This window comes from Trichomycterus rosablanca, chromosome 10, assembly GCF_030014385.1.
Source record: "Trichomycterus rosablanca isolate fTriRos1 chromosome 10, fTriRos1.hap1, whole genome shotgun sequence".
Taxonomy (NCBI): domain Eukaryota; kingdom Metazoa; phylum Chordata; class Actinopteri; order Siluriformes; family Trichomycteridae; genus Trichomycterus; species Trichomycterus rosablanca.
Genome location: NC_085997.1, coordinates 22,941,133 through 22,966,983, shown reverse-complemented (window position 1 = coordinate 22,966,983; position 25,851 = coordinate 22,941,133). Strand labels below are relative to the sequence as shown.

Genomic DNA, 25,851 nt, shown 5'->3' with positions numbered 1-25,851 from the left:
TTCTATTAGAAATTTGTAGAATAATGGAATGTGACTCAGAGTATTCCCAATATTTTCACAGTACACAAACTGTTGACCACTATTATTTTACTCACGGTATGTTGATATGTGTTTGTGTAGGACTCTGGAGCAGGCTGCCTCGGTGCCTGTGGTCTACGCTACAGCATATTACTCTATGGTGGTACGTGGGCGTCTGAGGCCCGGTGAGAGCGTGCTCATTCACTCCGGCTCTGGAGGAGTGGGCCAGGCTGCCATCGCAATTGCCCTCAGCATGAAATGCAAGGTGTTTACTACAGTGGGTGAGTAACTTTATTCACTTTTTACCACACACATATAACTATAATTGTCCATTTCTGTATAGATGTAAATAAAAATGATTTCTATATAGGTGTAAACACAAAAAAATATTGCTTAATGTCTTTTGCTGGATTAATTAATTTGGTTCTGATTTCCACAGGTTCTGAAGAGAAGAGGGCCTACCTGCAGGAACGTTTTCCTCAGCTCACTGCAGAGTCATTTGCTAACTCAAGAGACACCTCTTTTGAGCAACATGTGCTAAAGCACTCGCAGGGCAAAGGTCAGGACTGGAATTACATGATATAAACCCTATTATAGAAAAAAAGTAGGAACAATGCAAACACAACAATCTGTGATTTGTCAATTCTACTGAACCTTTATTTAACTAACAAAAGCCACTGCTAGGTACCCTGAACTGGGCACCAATTTATCATAGAGCTTTGGCCAACCACCACATCCCTCAACCCCATAGACATAGCCAATCGTGTCTTGCGGACACCTGGCTGGCTGGTAGCATGTTTGAGATTTGAACCTGGATCTGAAAGTTGCGCCATCTGAGCATCAGAGTTTTCTAAGTTAAATAAAGATTGAAGAGAATGAACAAACTGCTGATTCTTGTTTTGTTAATTTTATTGCATTTTACAAAATGTCCCAACTATTCTGGAAATTATGCATCATGTAGAAAATAATAATAATCTGTTTTTTTTTATTGTGCACAGGAGTTGACATGGTTCTAAACTCCCTGGCTGAGGAGAAGCTGCAGGCCAGTTTACGCTGTTTAGCCAGACATGGACGCTTCCTGGAGATTGGCAAATATGACCTGTCAAACAACACCCCACTGGGTGAGTTTTCTGTTTCATCAAGTACATGATGTACCTCTGTTCTTTACACACTGTAAATTCAGTCATAAGCCAAAAATAATTTAAACTATGATTATAAATAATAATTGTGTTTTGTGACCATTGACATGGAGTAATTTGGCACCACTATAAAAGGAAATTGGACTAGAACATTAAGTGTGATTAAGATATGATATGAAATTTGCTTCTTTTATTCCCTTCAAAAACAAGTATGTATCTGTGATTCAATGTAGCAATAATCTTCAGATTATAAAATGTTTTCATCAATAAATCATCTTGCAGTGTTAATTAAGGTGTAGAAATAACTGGCTAGCTGATAGATTTTATTAAATATAACATCTGGTCTTGTGTGCGAAAAGCTGTCTGATTCTTATTTGCATTCATGGCATTTAGCAGGTGTTTTTATCCAAAGCAGCTTACAAATGTGACCATATACAGTGCAGGCAGTTGAGGGTTAAGTGCCTTTCTCAGGGGTTTGGCAGAGGTGTTGCTCAAACCAGTGACCTTCCGATCAGTAATCCAGTACCTTAACTGCTAAGCTACCACTGTCTTATTCATATTATGAATAAATACTCTAGCTGTATTGGATAGTTTTGTAAAATAGCCATAGCATTTATGTAAGGGTGACAGGGAATCGTAAAAATACCATACTTACTGTTTTGGATTACAGTGGGTTAAATTATTACTGGGTTGCCAGATTGTTCCACCCCCTGTTGCACCACTTCACTAATCACAGATGTGAGAATAGGAGAATACAGCTAGTGTCATACTAGAAATTAATGCTTGCATCTGGACACAGTGACCTGGACAGTTTATCTCAAGACAAATCCTTAGAGGAGTCCAATATTTATTCCACTATTTTTGCCTTGTACTTCTACACCAGGCATGGCTTTGTTCCTTAAGAATGTGGCCTTCCACGGTATCCTGCTGGACGCTCTGTTTGAGGAGGGCAACCGTGAATGGGAGGAAGTGTCAGAGCTATTGAAGAAGGGCATTGCAGCTGGAGTGGTGCAGCCGCTCCGCACCACCGTCTTTGAGAGGGACCAGGTGGAGGACGCTTTCCGCTACATGGCTCAGGGCAAACACATCGGCAAAGTACTGCTTCAGGTGAGCAATGCAATACCCAGCCAGTGTTAGAAAGATGAAGTCTTTCTCTGCATCAAGATGAAAGGAGCTTCTGTCTTTATTTTGATCACTTTGGTTTATGTCTGCTCTGTTTTCCTCAGGTGCGTTTGGAGGAGAGCAGAGGTGCTAGTAAAGCTGCTTCTCTTGCAGTACCTGCTATTTGCCGGACCTTCTGTCCTGCTTCTCACTCTTACATCATCACAGGAGGACTGGGAGGCTTTGGGCTGGAGCTGGCGCACTGGCTTAGTGAGAGAGGAGCTCGCAAACTGGTGCTCACATCTCGCTCTGGCATCCGCAATGGTAATATCATAATTACGGTTCAACAAAGCTTGAAAAAAGATCCTGTTGCTATTTTGTAGTACTTTTATCATATTGGAATTTGTCTTTGTTTATGGCTGGCTTGAGAGTGAACATTTCTAAAAACGCTGATATCTTTGGAACAGGTTATCAAGCTAAACGTGTTCGAGAGTGGCAGGCTATGGGCATCCAGGTCAACGTGTCCACAAGCGATGTGAGCACAATGGAAGGTGCAGAGCGACTTATCACTGAGGCCTGCCAGTTAGGACCTGTAGGAGGCATCTTCCATCTGGCTATGGTAATGTCCCGTCAATTACACAAATGTGCACTTTAATATACACAGCATTCTGAATTATCCTAAAGATGTTTAGTGTTGTTAAGGTTGAGTCCTACCACTCAAGTTCCACCACACCTGTCTCATACATTAACATGTACATTCACGGCATTTCACAGACCCTTTTATTCAAAGTATTTGAATTGAATTTGTAATTGAAATTGAATACATTTGTAGGAATGAAGGATTAAGGGACCTATTAGTGGCAACTTGGCATTGATGTGACTTAAACCAGCATCCTCATCCTTGCTAGTCCAGTATCTTAAACATTGAGCTACTACTGCCCATTCCTAAATTCATCTGCTGGCTGATTGATGACACCTGCACAGAGATTGATGTGTGACTGTCCATGTGTGATCCAAATTTCCATATAAACCCACCCCTCCAAACAGCGGTCGGCTACTGTACATGTGTCACAGGAAGTGCGTGTTAGTCATGGCCCTGCTTAATCAGGAGTGAAGGTTAGCAGCAGGTTAGAGGAGAAGTATGACTGAGTAATTGGATACAACTAGATTGAAAAAATGCTGAAAATTGCAAAGAAAACAATGCATCTCAGTAGAGTAAAGGCTGTTATAGTTGCAAAGTGTGGCTCCATGCTTTCTTTCTTCTTTTTGATGAACAAGATGATTGATTACAATGTATACTGTTGTTCTGCCTCAATAGGTTTTGCAGGATGGCATGCTTGAGAATCTGACACCACAGCAGTTTATTGAAGTCAATAAGCCTAAATATGATGGAACCCTCCACTTGGACAAGTAAGCAATGTTTAGTTTGCAGCTGATGGTTATTCACTGGTACTTGGTTGGTATCGGTTTCACTGTATTATATTTTTGTTCACAGAGTCACAAGACAGAAGTGTCCCCAGCTGCAGCACTTTGTGGTTTTCTCCTCGGTCAGTTGCGGCCGTGGTAACGCTGGTCAGAGCAACTACGGCTTTGCTAACTCCACCATGGAACGAGTGTGTGAGCAGCGCCGTCAAGACAACCTGCCCGGTCTGGCCATCCAGTGGGGTGCAATCGGCGATGTAGGTGTTGTCTTGGAGACCATGGGTGGGAATGATGCTGTGATCGGCGGCACGTTACCTCAGCGCATGACCTCCTGTCTGGAGGTGCTGGATCGCTTCCTTTGCCAGAAGCAGGCTGTTATGTCCAGCTTTGTGCTGGCTGAGAAGGTGCAGGTTGCAAAGGGAGAAGGCAGTGGGCAGAAGGATCTGGTGGAGACAGTGGCTCACATTTTGGGTAAGTATCTGTAATACATGTGTGTATTTTGTACTCGTTTGTCATGTTCACTCACTGCCATGATTTAAAATAAGATTTGTGTCCTATCAGCTAATTAAAAAATCTACATTAAGGTCAGCATTATTGTGCAGGCAAGTAAAACCACTAAATAAAGCCTGTAAATCTCAGCTGTAGATATTCATCTAGTTTGCTAAATTGTAACCATGACACAAGCAACACTAAATTATTTGGACCTAGTATCTACAGTGAAATTGCAAATTAAACCTTGAAATGTTACATCAATACTTATATGAAACGTTTTGCATAATACACACATAGATAGATACATTTAACTTTATTGTCATTGCTAAGTACAGGTACAAGGCAACGAAATGTAGTTGGCATCTACCAGAAGTGCAAAAAGTAGCGTTGTGCAAAGAAAAAAACTGAGAATATCAGTAAACATGTATCTATGATTAATATGAATATAAAGTTATAACTATAGCTATTTACATGTATGGAATTATATCTATGTACATAGTACTATATACTGTACATAATAGCAATAATAACAATAAGCATATGAATAAAAATGGGTATGTATTATAATAATAACAGTAATAATAATAAAGATTAGTTAGGTATATATTATAGTAATAACAGTAATAGTAATAAAGATTAGTTAGGTATATATTATAGTAATAACAGTAATAGTAATAAAGATTAGTTAGGTATGTATTATAATAATAACAGTAATAGTAATAAAAGATGTGTAAATAATAACTATACAGCTGTATCTATAACTATACAAGGATGGTGAAAACTATAACTATACATATATACTGTATGTATGACGGTTGTGTAAAGTGCAGGTGCAAATGATAAATAATTATAACAGTCCAGTGTGCAGTCCAGGGTGATGGTGAAGTGCATATGCAAATGATAAATAATAATAATAACAGTCCAGTGTGTAATCCGGGGTGTTAGTAAAGTGCAGGTGCAAATAATAAATAATAATAATAACAGTCCAGTGTGTAATCCGGGGTATTAGTAAAGTGCAGGTGCAAATAATAAATAATAATAATAACAGTCCAGTGTGTAATCCGGGGTGTTAGTAAAGTGCAGGTGCAAATAATAAATAATAATAATAACAGTCCAGTGTGTAATCCGGGGTATTAGTAAAGTGCAGGTGCAAATGATTAATAATAATAATAACAGTCCAGTGTGTAATCCGGGGTATTAGTAAAGTGCAGGTGCAAATGATAAATAATAATAATAACAGTCCAGTGTGTAATCCGGGGTATTAGTAAAGTGCAGGTGCACATGATTAATAATAATAATAACAGTCCAGTGTGTAATCCGGGGTGTTAACATGTGCTTGATATTACTTAGCCTACCTGCTGAGAAAATGAAATCACAACATCACTGTGTGCCTTGCTTAGGTGTCCGTGACGTGAGCAGTCTGAATGCTGATGCCTCATTGGCTGATCTGGGCCTGGACTCGCTGATGGGTGTGGAGGTCAGGCAGACGCTCGAGAGAGACTACGACATTGTCATGGCGATGAGAGACATCCGGCTGCTCACCATCAACAAGCTGCGCGAGCTGTCCAGCAAGACAGGTGGCTCAGAGGGTGCGTGTGCGCGCAGATCTGCTTATCTGTCTGTACATCTTTACTTAGACATGAAGAGTAAGCCTGTCAGTAACCACATGATATGTTCTCTTGCATGAAACAGAAGCCAGGTCAGCCCAGGTGAAGCAGACTGGGGCTCAGGGTCTGCTGGAGTCTGATGTTAATATGATGCTGGTGAATCCTGACAGTCCCACTCTAGCACCTCTAAATCAGGTGCAAAGTGCAGAGAGGCCGCTGTTCCTCATCCATCCTATCGAAGGCTCCATTGCTGCTTTTAGCAATCTCACCACCAAACTTAGTGTGCCGTGCTACGGTTTGCAGTGCACCAAAGGTATGGACCGCACGACAGTCCACCATACAAAGCACAAAGACTAAAATAGCCATTAGGACTTTAAGATATTTTAAGATAACTGGGCTTGGGTGGCACAGCAGTGTATTACACTACCCACCTATGCTGAGATCCAGTTTGAATCTCAGCTGTGCTATCAGCAGCTGATTGTCTACACATACATTATTGGTAGGGCTCTACTAAATTCACGGGACCAGAACCAGTTGATGAAAATGAAATCTATTGCAGGGCTTTGGCCAACACTCCTCCCCTCATAGACATAACCAGTCATGTCTGTGTAGAATCCAGATGGCAGATGCGAACCAGAATCATATCTCAGCTGTGTTGGGCTACCGCAATAGACTGCTGTGCCACCTGAGCACCTTTTAATTATTTTCAGCATTTAATCATGAATGCCAGAATATTATTTTAATAGCATTAAACATATTACAGGACTACTGAAATTTCACATTCTAATAACGTTCTAATGCTCTCTCTGTTGTGTTTGTAGCTGCTCCGTTGGACAGTATTCAGAGCCTTGCTGCGTATTACATTCAGTGTATGAGGCAGGTGCAGCCAGAGGGGCCATACCGCATCGCTGGCTACTCTTTTGGTGCCTGTGTGGCATTTGAGATGTGCTCTCAGCTCCAGAAGGCACAGTGCCCTGTGGAGTACCTCTTCCTTTTCGATGGCTCCCATTCATTTGTAGCAGCATATACACAGGTGAGTGTGGTATACACACAGTCTGCTGGGTTAAAATCATGTGTAAACACAAACAAGACACAAAGACTATGGCTAAATTCTTATTTTTTTTCATACTAACAGAGCTACAGGGCTAAACTGACCCCCGGCAACGATGCAGAGGCAGAGACAGAGGCACTGTGTGCTTTTATTCAGCAGTTTACCAGCATTGACTACAACAAGGTAACCACAGCAGGAAAACTTTATTCAGATTTTTCATTTTTCATGTGGACAGGCACTCTGCAGGACAGAATGAATAAATTGTTATTTAGATACTATAAACTGTAAACTGTGTGTCTCCTCCATATTACATAAAGTATAACAACCAGCGTGATGGCACAGCTAGTAGAGTGGGTGCCATATAACAACAAAGGTCCCATGAACCTAGGTTTAATCCCTGCATTGTTGATCTTATATCCACAGCTCCTGGAGACCTTACTGCCTCTGAAAGATCTAAATGCTCGTGTGAACAAGGCCGTGGATCTGATTTCCTCTAGCTACAAGAACATCAATCGTGACTCTCTCCGCTTCGCCGCCACCTCGTTCTACTACAAGCTAAAAGCTGCAGACTGCTACGTCCCCTCCACCAAGTACCATGGCAACATCACACTTCTGAAAGCCAAGTCCAGCAGCGCATACGAAGACGGACTAGGAGCTGACTACAACCTGCATGAGGTAAGCATGTGACAGGACCTCATACTTGATAATGCACGTAATATGAGTCATATAGGGTATAATAATGGCACATGGACATAAATTGCTATGTGGTTTATGTGCAGGTGTGTGATGGAAAGGTTTCGGTTCATGTGATTGATGGGGATCATCATACTTTCCTTCAAGGGCAAGGAGCGGACTCTATCACAGGCATCATCCACAGCTCGCTGGCAGAGCCACGTGGTAAACCCAATCTGGGTTAGACCAAATTGCTCATCCTGAACAGTTCTCTTTCCATTTTTCATGCTGTGCTATCAAAATAAAAGTAGTAAAATACAATTTGCCTTAATCAACTCTTAACCATCAGAAGTAGATGCATAAAGTTTTCAAATCATTCATTAATTAATGGTGCAAATACATAATTGTGTTGACATAAAGACAGTCATTTTACTTAGAATTGTGTAGATTTATACACAGTTTCGATTATCTGTACGAAAGCTGAACAGTGAAGGTCCCAAATTATGTATTTTTAGCTTTAAAGACTTAGATTTTTAGCTGAGAAATTAATAAATAATAGTTGATAAAAGTAAAATTGTTTACATTTATAGCTCAGCTTTTCTGTCAGCCAGCTGGGCATCTACACAGACATGATTGGCTATGTCTGACGGGGTGACTAAAGCTTCTAGTGTTTACTCGTGGAACCAGACCCCCTGTAAACCTGTTCTCCCTGTAAGAAATTAAATGGTTAGTTTATCCCATGATCAATGCTGCTGTAAGCATTTTAGCACTAAAGCATTTAATCAGAAACCAGTACTTGCTTTCACAGAGGGGAGTAATTCACAGTTTGGTAGATAGAGGGGGTAGAAGAGTGTAGTTAGATACGAGGGAGAGGGGAGTACTTCACAGTTTGGTAGATAGAGGGGGTAGTAGAGTGTAGTTAGATACGAGGGAGAGGGGAGTACTTCACAGTTTGGTAGATAGAGGGGGTAGTAGAGTGTAGTTAGATACGAGGGAGAGGGGAGTACTTCACAGTTTGGTAGATAGAGGGGGTAGTAGAGTGTAGTTAGATACGAGGGAGAGGGGAGTACTTCACAGTTTGGTAGATAGAGGGGGTAGTAGAGTGTAGTTAGATACGAGGGAGAGGGGAGTACTTCACAGTTTGGTAGATAGAGGGGGCAGTAGAGTGTAGTTAGATACGAGGGAGAGAGCAGTACTTCACGGTTTGGTAGATAGAGGGGGTAGAAGAGTAGTTAGATACGAGGGAGAGGGGAGTACTTCACAGTTTGGTAGATAGAGGGGGTAGTAGAGTGTAGTTAGATACGAGGGAGAGGGGAGTACTTCACAGTTTGGTAGGGGACAGTAGAGTGAAGTTTCATTATGTTAGCCTTTCAAAACCGGTCTTCCGGGTAAATTTTCCAACCAGCATAGACCTCTGTATTCACCATGTATCAAAAAAAGACAACCCTAATCATTCGGACATTAAGGACCTCACTTAAACTCTCCTACTGAGCATTTATACAAATATAAAATAATGTGTACCATTTAGTAGTCACAATCCTGTTACTAATGCTCCAGTGTTACCAGTATTAACAGTTTTTTTTGTTTACTGTATTCCTAATCCTGTTCCAAATTTGTGTTTTGATGCATGAAACTGTAAGGAATTTAGATTTTCACAGCAGCGTCAAAACCACAAACTGATAGCACTTAAATAAGAAAGCACTTAGAGAATAATGACAATTGGTTTACAGCATAGTCAAAATTGTACAACACTGTATTCATGTTTACTTGACTTTACTTGCCTTCTTGTTGATTTGGAATAAAAAAAAAATGTAATTTAATTTTTACCAGAAATTATGTTTTGACACCTTTACTACTAAATATATGCTGGCTCATGTGACAGGCAGTTAGGTGAAACCTTCCTTTCTTTTTGGCTTCCATTGGAAGACTATTTCAACATTCCTTTTTTCCCTTTAGCATAGAATTAACAGAAATTGGTAGATGAGTAATAATAGTGCAATATGTATGTACGTTTGTTGACCAGGTCCACAAAGCAGAGTGTATCTAAAACCCGCTGAGTGATTTTCATCACCTTTAACCTTTTTACCACGTTGTAAGAATGAAGGGTTTCAGTGATTATTGAACTAAAATGCTTGTCATGAACTGAGCCCTGATGGTTTTCCTATTAGAATTGAAAAAGCAAGGCAATCTGTAGTGATCTGAGACTTTTGTTCAAGTCTATGACGAACTGGATGCCTCCTTGATGATGTGCTTGGTGCACAGATGATCGATGTTGGATGTATTTTTCTGTTACTGTAATTTTTGTGTTTGTGTAATTTGTAAGTATTTATTGTACCTGCTCCAATAAAGAACCATCACTAACATACATGTTCGTGCTTCGGTCTTTTATTTTCTGCATTGGATTATCTATTATGGATGGAGGTCAATAGATTGTTTTTATCAGGGTTGGGCTGTAATTGAACAGATCTGGCAAAAGGTGTGTACATTTCACAATGTTATGTGAAATGGACGTCAAAAATGTAGTTAATAATAACTTGTAAATACAATTATTTAATAAATTAATAAACATCAGGACATAACACATTTTGAATAATATTATTAACATACCTGTTAAATATGACCTTTTAATTTACATTTTATGAAAGAAAAAACTAGGGGGGCACCTAAATCACACATCTTGATGAACGAAAGGTTCAAGTTAAAAACCTTTACTAATATAGTGTAATTTGTTAAGAGCAAAATGATCAAAATGATCAAATGAAAGCAAATTCATCCAAAATAACACTGATTTTCAGAATTTCATTAAGGCAACTCATAATGTGACTCGGTAGTGTTTATTGCCCCCCATGTGCCTGTATTCACTCGCGACAGCGTCTGAACATGCTCCCGATGAGACAGTAGATGGTGTCCTGGGAGATCTTGTCCCAGACCTGGATCAGGGCATCAGTGAGCTCCTGAATAGTCTGTGGTGTGATTTGCCGGTGTCTGATGCACTGATACATAAGGTCCCAGAGGTTCTCAGTTGGATTCAGGTCTGAGAATGTGATGGTATCAATACCTTCATCATTCAGGAACTGCCTACACACTCTGACCACTTGAAGCCGGGCATTGTCCTGCACCAGAGAAAACCAGGGCCCATTGCATCAGCGTAAGTTCTGACAATGGCTTTTAGGATTTCATCCCGGCACCTAACAGCAGTCAGAATACTACTGGCTATCATATGGAGGTTTGAGGTACCCTCCAAGCATATGCCTTCCCGTACCATCCTTACCCACTGTCAAACTGGTCATGCTGGATGATGTTGCTGGCAGCATAGCATGGTGTCTCCAGGCTCATTCATGTTGGTCACATGTGCTCAGTGGGCCCAACAGTAGCTGCATGGCAGAGCTAGGATTCTATCCCACAATCTTCAGATTGCAAGTCCAAAGCTCTACCCACTAGGCTACCACTGTATTAATAACGGATTGCTATCTGGGTGACATAAAATGATGATATACCTAAAAGCACTTCACTTGTAGAGGGGGAAGTACTTCACAGTTTGGTAGATAGAGGGGGCAGTAGAGTGTAGTTAGATACGAGGGAGAGGGGAGTACTTCACAGTTTGGTAGATAGAGGGGGCAGTAGAGTGTAGTTAGATATGAGAGAGGGGGGAGTAATTCACAGTTTGGTAGATAGATGGGGCAGTAGAGTGTAGTTTCATCAGACGGGGAGTACTTCACAGTTTGGTAGCTAGAGGGGGCAGTAGAGTGTAGTTTCATGGGGGAGTACTTCAGAGTTTGGTAGATAGAGGGGGCAGTAGAGCGGAGTTTTATGGGGAGTACTTCACAGTTTGGTAGATAGAGGGGGCAGTAGAGTGTAGTTAGATATGAGAGAGAGAAGGGGCAATTCACTGTTCACAGTTTCACAGTTTGGTAGCTAGAGGGGGCAGTAGAGTAGTAATTATGTGGGTAGTACTTCACAGTTTGGTACGTAGAGGGGGCAGTAGAGTGTAGTTAGATATGAGAGAGAGGGGAGTACTTCAAAGTTTAGTAGATAGAGGGGCAGTAGAGCAGAGTTTAATGGGAGAGTAGTTCACAGTTTGGTAGATAGGGGGCAGTAGAGCGGAGTTTAATGGGAGAGTAGTTCACAGTTTGGTAGATAGGGGGCAGTAGAGTGTAGTTTTATTGGGGAGTACTTCACAGTTTAGTAGATAGAGGGGGCAGTAGAGTGGAGTTTAATGGGAGAGTAGTTCACAGTTTGGTAGATAGGGGGCAGTAGAGTGTAGTTTCATTGGGGAGTACTTTACAGTTTAGTAGATAGAGGGGGCAGTAGAGCGGAGTTTAATTGGGGAGTAGTTCACAGTTTGGTAGATATAGGGGGCAGTAGAGTGTAGTTAGATATGAGGTAGAGGATGAGTAGTTTACAGTTTGGTAGATAGATGGGGCAGTAGAGTGTAGTTTAATGGGGCAGTAGTTCACAGTTTGGTAGATAGAGGGGGTAGTAGAGTGTAGTTTTACAGTTTGGTAAATAGAGGGGGCAGTAGAGTGTAGTTTTATAGGGGAGTACTTCACAGTTTGGTGGACAGAGGGGGCAGTAGAGTGTAGTTAGAAATGAGAGCGAGGGGGAGTACTTCACAGTTTGGTAAATAGAGGGGGCAGTAGAGTGTAGTTAGATATGAGAGAGGGGGGAGTAATTCACAGTTTGGTAGATAGAGGGGGCAGTTGAGTGTAGTTTCATTAGACGGGGAGTACTTCACAGTTTGGAAGCTAGAGGAGGCAGTAGAGTGTAGTTAGATATGAGGTAGAGGGGGAGTAATTCACAGTTTGGTAGATAGAGGGGGTAGTAGAGTATAGTTTCATGAGGGAGTACTTCACAGTTTGGTAAATAGAGGGGGCAGTGGAGTGTAGTTAGATATGAGGTAGAGGGGGAGTAATTCACAGTTTGGTAGATAGAGGGGGCAGTAGAATATAGTTATAGTAGAATAGTAGAATATAGGGGGAGTACTTCACAGTTTGGTAGATAGAGGGGGCAGTAGAATATAGTTAGATATGAGAGAGAGAGTATTTCACAGTTTGGTAGATAGAGGGGGCAGTAGAGTGTACTGTAGTTTCATTGGGGAGTACTTTACAGTTTGGTAGATAGAGGGGGCAGTAGAGTGTAGTTAGACATGAGAGAGGGGGGAGTAATTCACAGTTTGGTAGATAGAGGGGGCAGTAGAGTGTGGTTAGATATGAGAGAGGGGGGAGTACTTCACAGTTTGGTAGATAGAGGGGGCAGTAGAGTATAGTTTCATTGGGGAGTACTTCACAGTTTGGCAGATAGAGGGGGCAGTAGAGTGTAGTTAGATATGAGGGAGAGGGGAGTACTTCACAGTTTGGTAGATAGATGGGGCAGTAGAGTGTAGTTAGATACGAGGGAGAGGGGAGTACTTCACAGTTTGGTAGATAGAGGGGGCAGTAGAGTGTAGTTAGATATGAGGTAGAGGGGGGAGTAATTCACAGTTTGGTAGATAGAGGGGGCAGTAGAGTGTAGTTAGATATGAGGTAGAGGGGGAGTAATTCACAGTTTGGTAGATAGAGGGGGTAGTAGAGTATAGTTTCATGAGGGAGTACTTCACAGTTTGGTAGATAGAGGGGGCAGTGGAGTGTAGTTAGATAGGAGGTAGAGGGGGGAGTAATTCACAGTTTGGTAGATAGAGGGGGCAGTAGAGTGTAGTTAGATATGAGAGAGAGAGAGAGTACTTCACAGTTTGGTAGATAGAGGGGGCAGTAGAGTGTACTGTAGTTTCATTGGGGAGTACTTTACAGTTTGGTAGATAGAGGGGGCAGTAGAGTGTAGTTAGATATGAGAGAGGGGGGAGTAATTCACAGTTTGGTAGATAGAGGGGGCAGTAGAGTGTAGTTAGATATGAGAGAGGGGGGAGTAATTCACAGTTTGGTAGATAGAGGGGGCAGTAGAGTGTAGTTAGATATGAGAGAGGGGGGAGTAATTCATAGTTTGGTAGATAGAGGGGGCAGTTGAGTCTAGTTAGATGTGAGAGTGAGAGAGACATGGACCGAGAGAGCTCTTCCGACTAGCTGAGGCCGAGAGCGATTCGTACGTTCAGAACTCGTGCAGTAATAGATGAGATCGGGTTTAAACGAATCTAACCACACAAACAGCCCGCGTTTCACACATACTTTCCGCATACACAAACCCGTCATTGATGGTAATGTATGCAAGGAAACAACCAAGACTCGGCGATGGGTACATTTTACTCTACCATTTTTTTCCTTCTTCGCTTTGACAGTCCGCCATTTTTAGCTAAACCAAAATAAGTAGAAACTTACCTTTTAGCAGAAATTAGCCCTGTTACTGTTCGTTTAGTTATCTATATACATGTATGTCAGACTTAGTATTTCTTTAACCTGTTTCTCTTTATTTTCAGGTGCAACGACCGAAGGGACTCTCAGCCTTACCAGGTATCCGTTATTAATCAGATTACCAGGGTTCAGGCTTGGGTAGTACTGCAGGCCTCTGTGCGCAAAAAAAAAACATCGCCTTCAGTGCCAGATCCGACATAATTATAAATACAATACTATAAATATATGACGTGTTAGTTATTTAAGATGAAAATTGTGTAATTGTCAAATTTAACGTAGGCATTAGCTGCCGCTAGCTGTTATGTAGTTAGTTTCATAGGCTAATGCTAGCCCGCTAGCAAGCTATGAAACTGGTTTGCAGCTTGAATAAGGCCCGAAAAAACAATTTTGTTTGTCTTTATTTAAACACATTTTATGAAAACAAAAAAAGAAAACACTTACTTTATTCTACAGTTATTCTACAGCAGTCAGACGTTTTATAGAAAATAATACCGACGTGTCAAAAACAAGCTGTACCAATACCGAAAGATTCGTAGGATAAACGTTCATAGCGAATATATTAACGAACCTGTTATTTATTTATTTTTAAACTATATTCATCAACAAATTATCAAAATTTGCCCTAGTGTAATATTCAATGTTATATTGACGCACAGGTCAAGTCACGACTTGTTATTTACTGCCAGTGTTTATAATACAACTGGCTATTTTATCAGATAGACCTACTATATTGGTGCACTTTGTGGATATACATGTACTGACTGTAGCCAGGCACAATTTGTCAGTCACAAACTGTTGAACTGGTTTTTCGGTGAAAATGTACCATTGACCTGGTATTACTTCAGTGGTGGACCATTTCCAACAAGATATTGACAAAAGTGTTGTTGTGGGTAGCACTGTCGCCTCACAGCAAGAAGGTCCTGGGTTTGATCCCTAGGTGGGGCGGTCCGGATCCTTTCTGTGTGGAGTTTGCATGTTCTCCCCGTGTCTGTGTGGGTTTACTCCGGGTGCTCCGGTTTCCTCCAACAGTCCAAAGAAATGCAAGTGAGGTGAATTGGAGATACAAAATTGTCCATGACTGTGTTTGATATAACCTTATGAACTGATGAGTCTTGTGTAATGAGTAACTACTGTTTTCTGTCATAAATGTAACCAAAAAGTTTAAAACTTGATGTTAAAATCCTAGAAAACAAACCGAGTATCAGGGATAACAGTAAGCTGTAAATGTACTTAATATGCTACCAATATAGTAAGTGTACCTGATAAAATAGCTAGTAGTAAACATCAAGTCGTTGATAGACTTGAGCTGTGCATCAAAATAACATTTAATATTACACTAGGGCAAATGATTTAGAATCACCTGCATATACCAATGCAGCATACACCACCATTCATGTTTGTTGTCAGTGAGTGCTTTACACACACAATAAATGGTTAGCACCAAAAAAAAAAAGAGAAGTATTTGGTCAGCAGGTTTCCATGTACTTCAGTCATCTAATCATAGAAAACCTTACAGTTTACTTAAGATTATTAGTGATCTTGAGTTTCATGTGTGACTGAAGCTGTGGTGAAGCGCTTTACTTTTCATTAAGGTAAAATTCCTACTCTTTAAACCTAGTAATATTAATTTCATTTTACTATTGTGTCACACTGATAACTGTGTTGTGTTGATGCATGTTGTTTGCATCATATTGTGGAATTTCTTGTTTGATTAAAGCCAAAATTACCTAGCGGTTCCTAGTCTCTAACTAGCGCACTTCCAAGTATTTGTTACTGAAATGTTCATTGAAATCTTCATGGTGAAAAACCTAAATAATGGGCCAAAATCCAAGTCTTGTTTGGATTTATTTAAAACAGAAAATGGCCACACTTTAGTTATTGACTTTTGTCGTTTACATGATGACGTAAATAATCATACAGTGTATCACAAAAGTGAGTACACCCCTCACATTTCTGCAGATATTTAAGTATATCTTTTCATGGGACAACACTGACAAAATGACACTTTGACACAATGAAAAGTAGTCTGTGTGCAGCTTATATAACAGTGTAAATTTATTCTTCCCTCAAAATAACTCAATATACAGCCATTAATGTCTAAACCACCGGCAACAAAAGTGAGTACACCCCTTAGTGAAAGTTCCTGAAGTGTCAATATTTTGTGTGGCCACCATTATTTCCCAGAACTGCCTTAACTCTCCTGGGCATGGAGTTTACCAGAGCTTCACAGGTTGCCACTGGAATGCTTTTCCACTCCTCCATGACGACATCACGGAGCTGGCGGATATTCGAGACTTTGCACTCCTCCACCTTCCGCTTGAGGATGCCCCAAAGATGTTCTATTGGGTTTAGGTCTGGAGACATGCTTGGCCAGTCCATCACCTTTACCCTCAGCCTCTTCAATAAAGCAGTGGTCGTCTTAGAGGTGTGTTTGGGGTCATTATCATGCTGGAACACTGCCCTGCGACCCAGTTTCCGGAGGGAGGGGATCATGCTCTGCTTCAGTATTTCACAGTACATATTGGAGTTCATGTGTCCCTCAATGAAATGTAACTCCCCAACACCTGCTGCACCCATGCAGCCCCAGACCATGGCATTCCCACCACCATGCTTGACTGTAGGCATGACACACTTATCTTTGTACTCCTCACCTGATTGCCGCCACACATGCTTGAGACCATCTGAACCAAACAAATTAATCTTGGTCTCATCAGACCATAGGACATGGTTCCAGTAATCCATGTCCTTTGTTGACATGTCTTCAGCAAACTGTTTGCGGGCTTTCTTGTGTAGAGACTTCAGAAGAGGCTTCCTTCTGGGGTGACAGCCATGCAGACCAATTTGATGTAGTGTGCGGCGTATGGTCTGAGCACTGACAGGCTGACCCCCCACCTTTTCAATCTCTGCAGCAATGCTGACAGCACTCCTGCGCCTATCTTTCAAAGACAGCAGTTGGATGTGACGCTGAGCACGTGCACTCAGCTTCTTTGGACGACAAACGCGAGGTCTGTTTTGAGTGGACCCTGCTCTTTTAAAACGCTGGATGATCTTGGCCACTGTGCTGCAGCTCAGTTTCAGGGTGTTGGCAATCTTCTTGTAGCCTTGGCCATCTTCATGTAGCGCAACAATTCGTCTTTTAAGATCCTCAGAGAGTTCTTTGCCATGAGGTGCCATGTTGGAACTTTCAGTGACCAGTATGAGAGAGTGTGAGAGCTGTACTACTAAATTGAACACACCTGCTCCCTATGCACACCTGAGACCTAGTAACACTAACAAATCACATGACATTTTGGAGGGAAAATGACAAGCAGTGCTCAATTTGGACATTTAGGGGTGTAGTCTCTTAGGGGTGTACTCACTTTTGTTGCCGGTGGTTTAGACATTAATGGCTGTATATTGAGTTATTTTGAGAGAAGAATAAATTTACACTGTTATATAAGCTGCACACAGACTACTTTTCATTGTGTCAAAGTGTCATTTTGTCAGTGTTGTCCCATGAAAAGATATACTTAAATATCTGCAGAAATGTGAGGGGTGTACTCACTTTTGTGATACACTGTATAAGATTCTCAGTTCACTGGTTTGCATCTAATTCAGAGGACATTGTGTTTATGGGTGGTCGTAGCTGTACTGTTGCTTGTTTGATCCCAGCTTTGCCACTGTTGTGCCCCTGGACAAGGCCTTTAACCCTCAATTTCTTGCATTGTATTTGGCCACAACTGCAAGTTTCTTTGAAGTAAATCATCTGCTAAATGCTGTAAGTGTACTAGTACATTTCATTTAGGAATAGGACAAGAAACAACTAATTACTGTGCATAACATGAGCTACAATCAGTGACTGTATCCACAGTGCATTTATACAGATGTACAGTGAAGTAAACGTTTGCATGATGTGACGGGTCCTACAGAGAACGTATGGTGACACAGCTCTTTTCTGGTTACAATCTGTGAGGTCTTTTGCATGTTGCCTCCCTGTCTGGCTGGACATACAGTAGTTTTCAGCCAACCCCTGAAGTTGGTTGGCTGGCTGCTCAGAATTGCCCCATGTGTGTTAGTGAGCAGGTTTTTCCCTCTGATGCGGTGGCCCTCTGTCTAGGGTGTAGTACTGCCTTCGTCCTGCTTTTTCCAGGTTGATCAGAATAAAATAGTTGGTGTAAATGGATAGGTGAGAGAAGGTTTAACATTGTATGTTAATCTATTTGTTGTATAAAGACCTGTTTACAGTCATTAATTGTAGTATTGCACTCCCAATTATTTCTGACAGCTGTTAAGAATCACCATATATTGTGGTGGTCATATTTTTTAACATTTTATTAATTCAGCAAGATGTCATATGCTGCCTTCAAACAGGGTTAAATTATTACCTATTTATTTTTAAATACGAGGGATTTTAATGTTTAACGTTTGTATAGAGCTGTTGGAAATGTAGTCAGTACAATAATAATAATACTTATACTATTACTAGTAATCATAAGTGATGATAACAATATTAAAAATAATAATACATGTTCTTTAACAAATGACCAAGTATCATTAATTAACTTGTTGGTAGCCTTAAGCATTGCTTGCCAAATAACGGCTACATCTGTGATTTTTTTTGATGTAGAGCAAACTGCATAAAGCATTAAAATGACCCACATGACATGATGGAAATTTGAAGTTTTAATGTTTGTTTGTTTAAGGCTTTTAAATACTCCTCAAAGAGTCACCCAGGCAGCGACCACCGGCATGAGAAGTTGCGGGAGAGCAGCAATGACATGCCACCATGTAAGATGCTGCGCAGGTCAGACAGTCCCGACCACAAACACAGTGAGAGCAGTGCACACAGCCGAGCTAAACCAGCACAGCTTCACCGCACCAGGGACAGAGATGGAGGTATGTTTGCATGCTTTATTTACTGCTTTTTAGTGTTTGTAAACTGGAGCTAGTTTTTGATTTAGGTGCTTACTTTTTACGGCCCTGCCATCAGGAATGACCGTGTTTCTCCCAAGTGACACAGCATAAACAGGCTTGCCTTCTAGTTTAGACCTCGCCAGCCTGTGGCCTGATTATGCAGTGAGATACAGCCTTGGGTGCTGATGGGCTGTGCTCTTGGAGTGGAATGAACAGCATTCCTGTCTTCCATACGATTCATGCCATGGATGCTCATCCTGGCCATCTGTGTAAGCTTGTGTGATTGGAGGTGGACAGGAAGCTACTCAGTGACATGGTGTTAGATTCAGTTTGTATAGGCTTTGGTTGGCTTCATGTGCATAGAAGGCAGCATGTGCTAGCTCTGAGGTTTAGTGATTGTTGAAGGATGGGGAGGCCTAGACAGCAGGAGGGAATTAGAATTGTCCAAATCATGCAGAAAATAAAAGTAATCTAGTAAGTGTCTAATAAAAAGACATTAGAGTAAAATATATATTTGGGGAGCAGTTTAGAATTTAGTTTCAGATCTACTGGGTTTTAAAATAAAATGTTGACCATAAGCAGTTGTACTTTTTAACTCGGCTGTAAATATTGTTCCACGTTATTTTAACCGTCTCTTTGTGTTCTTGCCTGCTCCCAAAAAATGTTTTCAACTTTATTATAAATGTATTAATTGAAATACAATACAGTGTAATCTAGTGAACATGGCAGTAATGAACATTAAAACTGTGAGCAGAACCAGTTCAGCACCCCGAATGTAGATTTTATATAATGGCACAAACTAAACATGCTTATCAAAACATGTATATGCAGTCGATATCCAAGAGTTTTGTGTTTTTTTTTTTTTTTTTTTCTGATAACAAGTGTACTTATTATTAGATGTTAGACAAGCTTTTACCTTTGTACTTATTTATGCCAGGGTGGCTCAGTGGGTAGCACTGTCGCATCAACAGCTAGAACAGCGAGAACATCTGAGTCTTGCTGTCTTTAAAAAACGATTAAAAACCCACCTTTTTACTAAGCACTTAAGCTGACTTGTACTTATTTACTAACAATTTTTTTTCCATTTCCAAAAAAAACAACACTTTGGTTCTAACAGGTTTCAGCAGATTTGTGTTCTTCGACTGTTGTTTACTAAAACATGAAATGAAATGTTTACTATGGAAGCACTTCTGTAAGTACCTCTGGATAAGAGCGTCTGCTAAATGCAGAAAATGTAAACGTAAATGTAGAAGGTCCTGGGTTCAATTACCAGATGGAGCGGTCCGGTTCCTTTCTGTGTGGAATTTGCATGTTCTCCCCATGTCTGTGTGGGTTTCCTCTAGGAGCTCCAGTTTCTTCCCACAGTCCAGAATTGGGGATACAAACTTGGCCGTGACTGTTTGACATTACAAACTTTAACTGATGAATCTTGTTACCAGTAACTGCCTGTCCTGTCATGATAAATAAATAAATAAATACTGGCAAGGAAACTATAGATATTTAAACAAAGCTGAAACAAGACTGTTGTGAAGTAATATAACATGCTGATAAATGCATCAAAACAAAAGTTATGACGAACACTAAAGTACTGGACACTTGTGGAAGCCAGCAGACTGCAAAAAACGAATAGACTCCTTCCTGTATTTGGGAAGTAGAGTATTAAATAATGCAGAATATGCTGGTGAAATGAAGAATGGCAATGGGCATGACGGTGGTGGTCAAATTGACAAGGACATGGAAAAACAAGTCAAATATTATCATCACCAAGCTACAGTTAATGAAAGCCTTGATTTAACCATAAGCTACAAAAATGATGTGAAGCCTGGACACTGAAGAAAGATGCCTTCCGGCTTTTAAGAACAAATGCATACAAAAAAACTGCTGAAAATTTTAGGGAGGAATATGATGGCCGCTGACACATCAAGTCCTATAAGTTACATTATTTTGGGCATGTGATGAGGCACCCACATGACAGTGTCGAAGGTAGTGTTAGGACTTGTGTGAAGACCAAGAATAAGCAGGAGTGACATCACAACGTGGGTTGCATTAGTAAGGGCTAGCCTGCTACAAGCGATATAAAACTGAGGGCACTGGAGAAAGCTGACCCATCTGTGCAGCCAACCATTGCAAAGAGATGACAGCATCATGACATAACTGTTTGTAAAAATGAGGGGGAATGTGCTTGTAAGGCTTAGTTAATTTTCTGCCTTGAGTCATAGGGACCCTCGTAACCTCGAACCACAAGCTGCACATGGCTAAATATATGTGTAATTGTCAACAACAACTTTGCAACATTTACTTTTGGTTTCGTTTAAAAATACAGATTTTTATGAAGTACAATGTTCATAAGTGCAAAGTTTAAGGATTACTTGTGTACATTGTAAATAAGTCATTGAATACTTGTTTCCCCTCACTGTCATCCCTAGCTAAAAAAAAAAATCTTATTTTTTATTTAAATTAGGCAATAACACAGTTTGCTGTAGAGTTCTCTGCTTCATGTGTACTGTTCAGTTTTGAGGAAGTTTTTGCAGAAGCCAGTGAACCGTGCTCTGACATTTGTGACAGGTCAATGACTTCAGGAGCAGAGTCTGGGTATTTTCACTCTACCTCCCATAGCCTGCAAAAATAACACTAAAGGTGTTTGCCAAGTAATGCTCATTAAAATATGGCTTGGCAAAAATGCAATGCATGTCGTGTCTAATTATTAACTTCATTAGTATACAGATGTTTATTGTTGATGGTTTGTGTTTAGTGCTTTAATGACTCATTTGCTAGTCAATGTAGCAAGTGTACATGTTCATCCAGTTTCAGCCATTGAAGATGGTCTGAAAATATATAAAGCAAAAGAGGTTCATATTTTTATAATCCTGTGAGCTCGTTTTCCCACAGTGTTGTTTTATTTCTCCTTAGAGACTTTACTGTAATATTAGAGGTTGCCTCTTCATTCTGATTTCATCACTACATCAATTATATCCGTCATAGCATGTTTCATGGCTTTTTGGATTCCTGGATGGCAAAACGATGTATAACCCTGACAGACTTGGGGAGCTTGGGACCCTGCCCTGTTGACTGTAGTTTGTGTAGTTGCCTGTTTGGTTGTATTTGATTGTATTTAGGGGTGTCACTGATTGACCAGTTAACCAACAGTTGACAAAAAGCATTGTTTGAATAATGTTGCAGGTAAATGTAATTACATTTCATTTTTAGCCAGTCTGTAGAGAGTAAGAAACGCATCCTTACCTCAGTGTGCTTGTGCCAGCTCAGATTACAGCCGCATCTGGAGATTGTAATCCCAACTGGATAAGGTCTTTCATGCATTTATATTATCACAACAAAAAATAGTGAAATTATTTCGAATTAAAATCTCAACCGAAAGCTGTTTAGCATCAGTATGAAGTTTGACTGCATGTTAAAACATGACAACCAGATTCACATGTGCAGAGTTTATGTGAATGTGTCGGCTACCAATTCTACTTAAAATCTACATTCTGAATGTGGAACTGGTTCTGCTCACAGTGTTTTTGATCGTCTTACTGTTGTACTGCTATGGTCATTACATTTTGCAGTTACTAAAACTTTTCTAGATTTGGATCAGATCCTGAATGTAAATGATATTTATATCACGCTTTGGTGGTAGAATAGCAGTAAAAATACTGGGCTAGTAGGCTGAAGATTGCTTGTTCCAGCCCCACCACACCAAGTGACCACTTTTGGGCCCCTGTGCAAGGCTCTTAACCCTCACCAACCTGCAGTCACAGTTATAAGTTACTTAGGATAAAAGCATTTGACTTTGGTAAATACTGTACTTTGGTAAATACTGTACATGTAATTTTAGATTTAAATTTTATGCATTTGGCGTCTATCTTACAGAATTAGACAGTGGGTGCACTATTACGGTCTTGATAGGTTTATTGTGGGTTTTCTGATATAAAATCTACCGGTCATATAAAATCTTATGGTTTTTAATTACTCAGCACATTTAGTCTTCTAGTCACATCACTTCTGTGTGAAACTTGTCACACAGTCAGCAGAGTAAAAGTTCAATGTATTGTGAGGATTAAGCTTGCAGCTTTATGCATGTCGGTGCAGGTTTTTGTTTCTATTATGTTGTTCACAGTTGTGTCATCTAAGTTCCACAAACTGAAATGTGTGTAACTAAACTGATTTTTTTTATTATAAAATCTTACTATATTTTATTTTTCAGGCACCAGTATTTCCCCTCAAGAGAATTCTCACAACCACAGTTCTCTGCTCAGCTCCAACTCTCACCCGAATCCCAACAAGTTAGACACAGTAAGTAGCTCCACGTTACAGCATGCTTTACCGGCCGATGCTTACTTGCTAGTGGTGGATGGCATCACTGGAAAAAGAGGGGTTACATATTTCTTGTATTTTTCTTGTAACTCATTTTGTCTGTTAAGATTGATTATCTGATCTAAAGCTTGGTTTCTAAGTCACTTGCACTTAATTGCTACATAATCTTATGTTTGTTATATACAAGGTTTTGTTGATTGCTTTTGTCTATGCAAAGCTTGAAATTAAATGGTGCCTAGTGTGGTTGTGTAAAGTTGACAAAGTGACAGATGCTGTATATTGATTACTAAGTGCTGCAAAATGATTCTACTCAGTGGGAACACTCGTCATGTACTCAACACGCGTCGAGAACATTCAGTATATACATAAGATCATAGAGCACACAGAAACAATAAACATACTCATTTGTGTGATGTTCCTGATATTGTATTTAAACAAATGTTAAGAAAAGCACTGCAAAATTTCCCAGTTTGGTTTAAAAACCTGTTTGATTATATATTAATATGGCAAAGTTGTAAAGTTTTAATAAACTGATTGTTGGCAGATCTCTGGGTCTCTGCTATTTAAGTTAGCTAAATACTATAATGCTATTGCAAAACCAATCCCTTTTTGGTGCTATTTAAATCCTAATATGTTTAGACCATCAGCTCTTTTCTTGTTGATAGTTGTTGCTCACTGGCAGTGGCAACAGACAGAAGTCATATAATATTAGGATCAGAAGAATCCAAGCTTGTTTCAGTTCTACAAGTAGTAAAGGTATTCCTGAAATGAAATAGGTTGTAGAGCAGCCTTTCTCAAGCACCCTGGGGTGCCGTCTGGCTTCGTCAGGGGTGCCGTCAAAAATATTCTGACGTTACTGATATTGAAAATGAAATAAATTTAAAATACAAAAAAGTCAACTTATCATGAAAATGTAGACCATTAGCCGCCTCAAACATCAAAAATTGTCTCACACGCCCCTTTCCCCATTCTACAACGTCAACGCGGGTTGCGTGCGTTGCCTATAGTGATGAGTCGTTCGTGAACTGCTCTTTAAAATGAACAAAAGGAACCGAGTTGTGCCTCTGGGAGCCGTTATAATATATATTTATATTTCTGTGCAGTTCTTATCGACTGTAATTCAACCATTCTGCTTCCATCAGTAGAGGGAATTAATCAGTCATAATAAGTTTATTGTCAAAATTCAAATCACTTTCAGTATCGCGGAGAGAGCAAGCGACACGCACACACGGAGAGAGAGGTAATTACCTCATTAATGTAAATATTATAATTTTTATTGTTATTATTTTATTGTTTTTATTAATATTTTATTCTATTTTATATTTTTGCACATGTAACTGTTTTGTATATATTTGTTCTTTTTTATTGTTATTTTTATTATTTCTCTCTAACTTGCTTTGGCAATACGAATGTCCTTATTTGTCATGCCAATAAAGCTTCTTTTGAGTTTAAGTTTGAGAGCCGTAACCGAGCTACAGAAAAACCATGCAGACAATGAGCAGTGCTAGTGGTATAATGACAAATAATTGAGAAATAAACTATAAACTTGTTTAATGATGTTAAATCTGATTGGTTCATGGTGCGTATGTTTTAAAGCAGAAACAAACACAGGCACATCTCTGCACAAGAGAGGATTTTTCTAAAACTTAATGCAATGCAACCACAGTACGTCTCATCCCTGTAGTGTGTTTGTGTGTTAGCAGTCCGAGGGATGCAGAGTGTAAGTTTTTTAATACATTTTAGACTGGGGTGACTTGAGATTTTGAATACTTTTAAAGGGTGCCGTGACTAAAAAAAGGTTGAGAAACACTGTTCTAGAGTATGAACCTTCTCACGCAAAAGGTTAATCACAGGTCTTATTTACCTAGCGGTTGTAGCCTAGTGGTTAATGTACTGGAATGGTAAGCAGAAGGCTGCTGGTTCAAGCCCATTACGGCCAGGTTGCCACTGATGGGCCCTTGAGTAAGGCCCTTAACCCTCAATTGCTTAGACAACATACTGTCACAGTACTGTAAGTCGCTTTGGATAAAAGCGTCTGCTAAATGCCGAAAATGTAAATGTATCTAACACTCACATTCTGTTTGGGGTTGCTGAGATGCCAGAGCCTCTAACAACTCCTTCGCATTTTCGAATCAGTGTAATACTTCATGACTTTTTTTCCAGTTCTGTGTAAACTGCAAATAAAAGTTTTCTAGTGGAACCTCGAAAACACCTGAATTGGCAGGTCCCCCGGTTCTCTTTACAGATGAGAGCACCTTGAGACAAATGTAAACATCATCCAACATGACTGATTTGCTTGTGGATTAGTGATGGTCTAGGGAGGCATATCCTTGACGGGTCATGCAAACACCTCCACATGATGGCCAACAGTATCCTGACTGCTGTTCAGTACCACGAAAAAGTCCTCATAGCAACTGTCAGACCTTAAACCTTGGTGCGCTGGGCTCTTAGTTCTTCCTGGTACAGGACCGTGTGGAGGCAGTTCTTGAATGATGAAGGCATTGATGCCCTCATGTTTCCTAGGTCTGATTACAATTGACAACCTTTGGGAAGTTATGTATCAGTACATTTAATACCACCATATAGTGCCACGGACTGTCCAAGAGCATACTGATGCCCTGATCCAGGTCTTGGGGGGAAATCCCCCAGAACACAATTCACTGCAGCATTAAGCAGCATACCCAGACAGTGTCAGGAGTGCATGCAGGCGTGTGGGTGCCAGACACAATACTGAGTCACAATACTGAGTTGCTGTGGTGAAATCTGGATATGCCTGTGATTTAAATTTTTTACTTTGATTT

The 25,851-nt window shown here is 40.3% G+C and overlaps 2 protein-coding genes across 3 annotated transcripts in view; both read left to right on the top strand.

The window, feature by feature from the left end:
- The window catches only part of fasn (fatty acid synthase), a 41,251-nt gene extending 31,384 nt beyond the window's left edge, over positions 1-9,867 (top strand). Inside the window, exons 29-42 of the mRNA XM_063002963.1 lie at positions 121-299; positions 458-577; positions 1,017-1,139; positions 2,041-2,264; positions 2,384-2,582; positions 2,726-2,877; positions 3,577-3,668; positions 3,754-4,151; positions 5,573-5,761; positions 5,865-6,092; positions 6,601-6,812; positions 6,915-7,013; positions 7,254-7,505; positions 7,610-9,867. Of these exons, the coding sequence (XP_062859033.1) occupies positions 121-299; positions 458-577; positions 1,017-1,139; positions 2,041-2,264; positions 2,384-2,582; positions 2,726-2,877; positions 3,577-3,668; positions 3,754-4,151; positions 5,573-5,761; positions 5,865-6,092; positions 6,601-6,812; positions 6,915-7,013; positions 7,254-7,505; positions 7,610-7,747 (2,605 nt within the window). The 3' untranslated portion in view covers positions 7,748-9,867. The remainder of the gene's footprint in view (positions 1-120; positions 300-457; positions 578-1,016; positions 1,140-2,040; positions 2,265-2,383; positions 2,583-2,725; positions 2,878-3,576; positions 3,669-3,753; positions 4,152-5,572; positions 5,762-5,864; positions 6,093-6,600; positions 6,813-6,914; positions 7,014-7,253; positions 7,506-7,609) is intronic.
- Positions 9,868-13,503: 3,636 nt separating this feature from the next.
- The window catches only part of waca (WW domain containing adaptor with coiled-coil a), a 31,454-nt gene continuing 19,106 nt past the window's right edge, over positions 13,504-25,851 (top strand). Inside the window, exons 1-4 of one of the 2 annotated variants that reach the window (XM_063002962.1) lie at positions 13,504-13,577; positions 13,909-13,942; positions 18,526-18,718; positions 22,941-23,029. In XM_063002962.1, the coding sequence (XP_062859032.1) occupies positions 18,601-18,718; positions 22,941-23,029 (207 nt within the window). In that variant the 5' untranslated portion in view covers positions 13,504-13,577; positions 13,909-13,942; positions 18,526-18,600. Of the gene's footprint in view, positions 13,728-13,908; positions 13,943-18,525; positions 18,719-22,940; positions 23,030-25,851 lie in introns of both variants that reach the window. The other variant, XM_063002961.1, reaches the window with a different exon arrangement.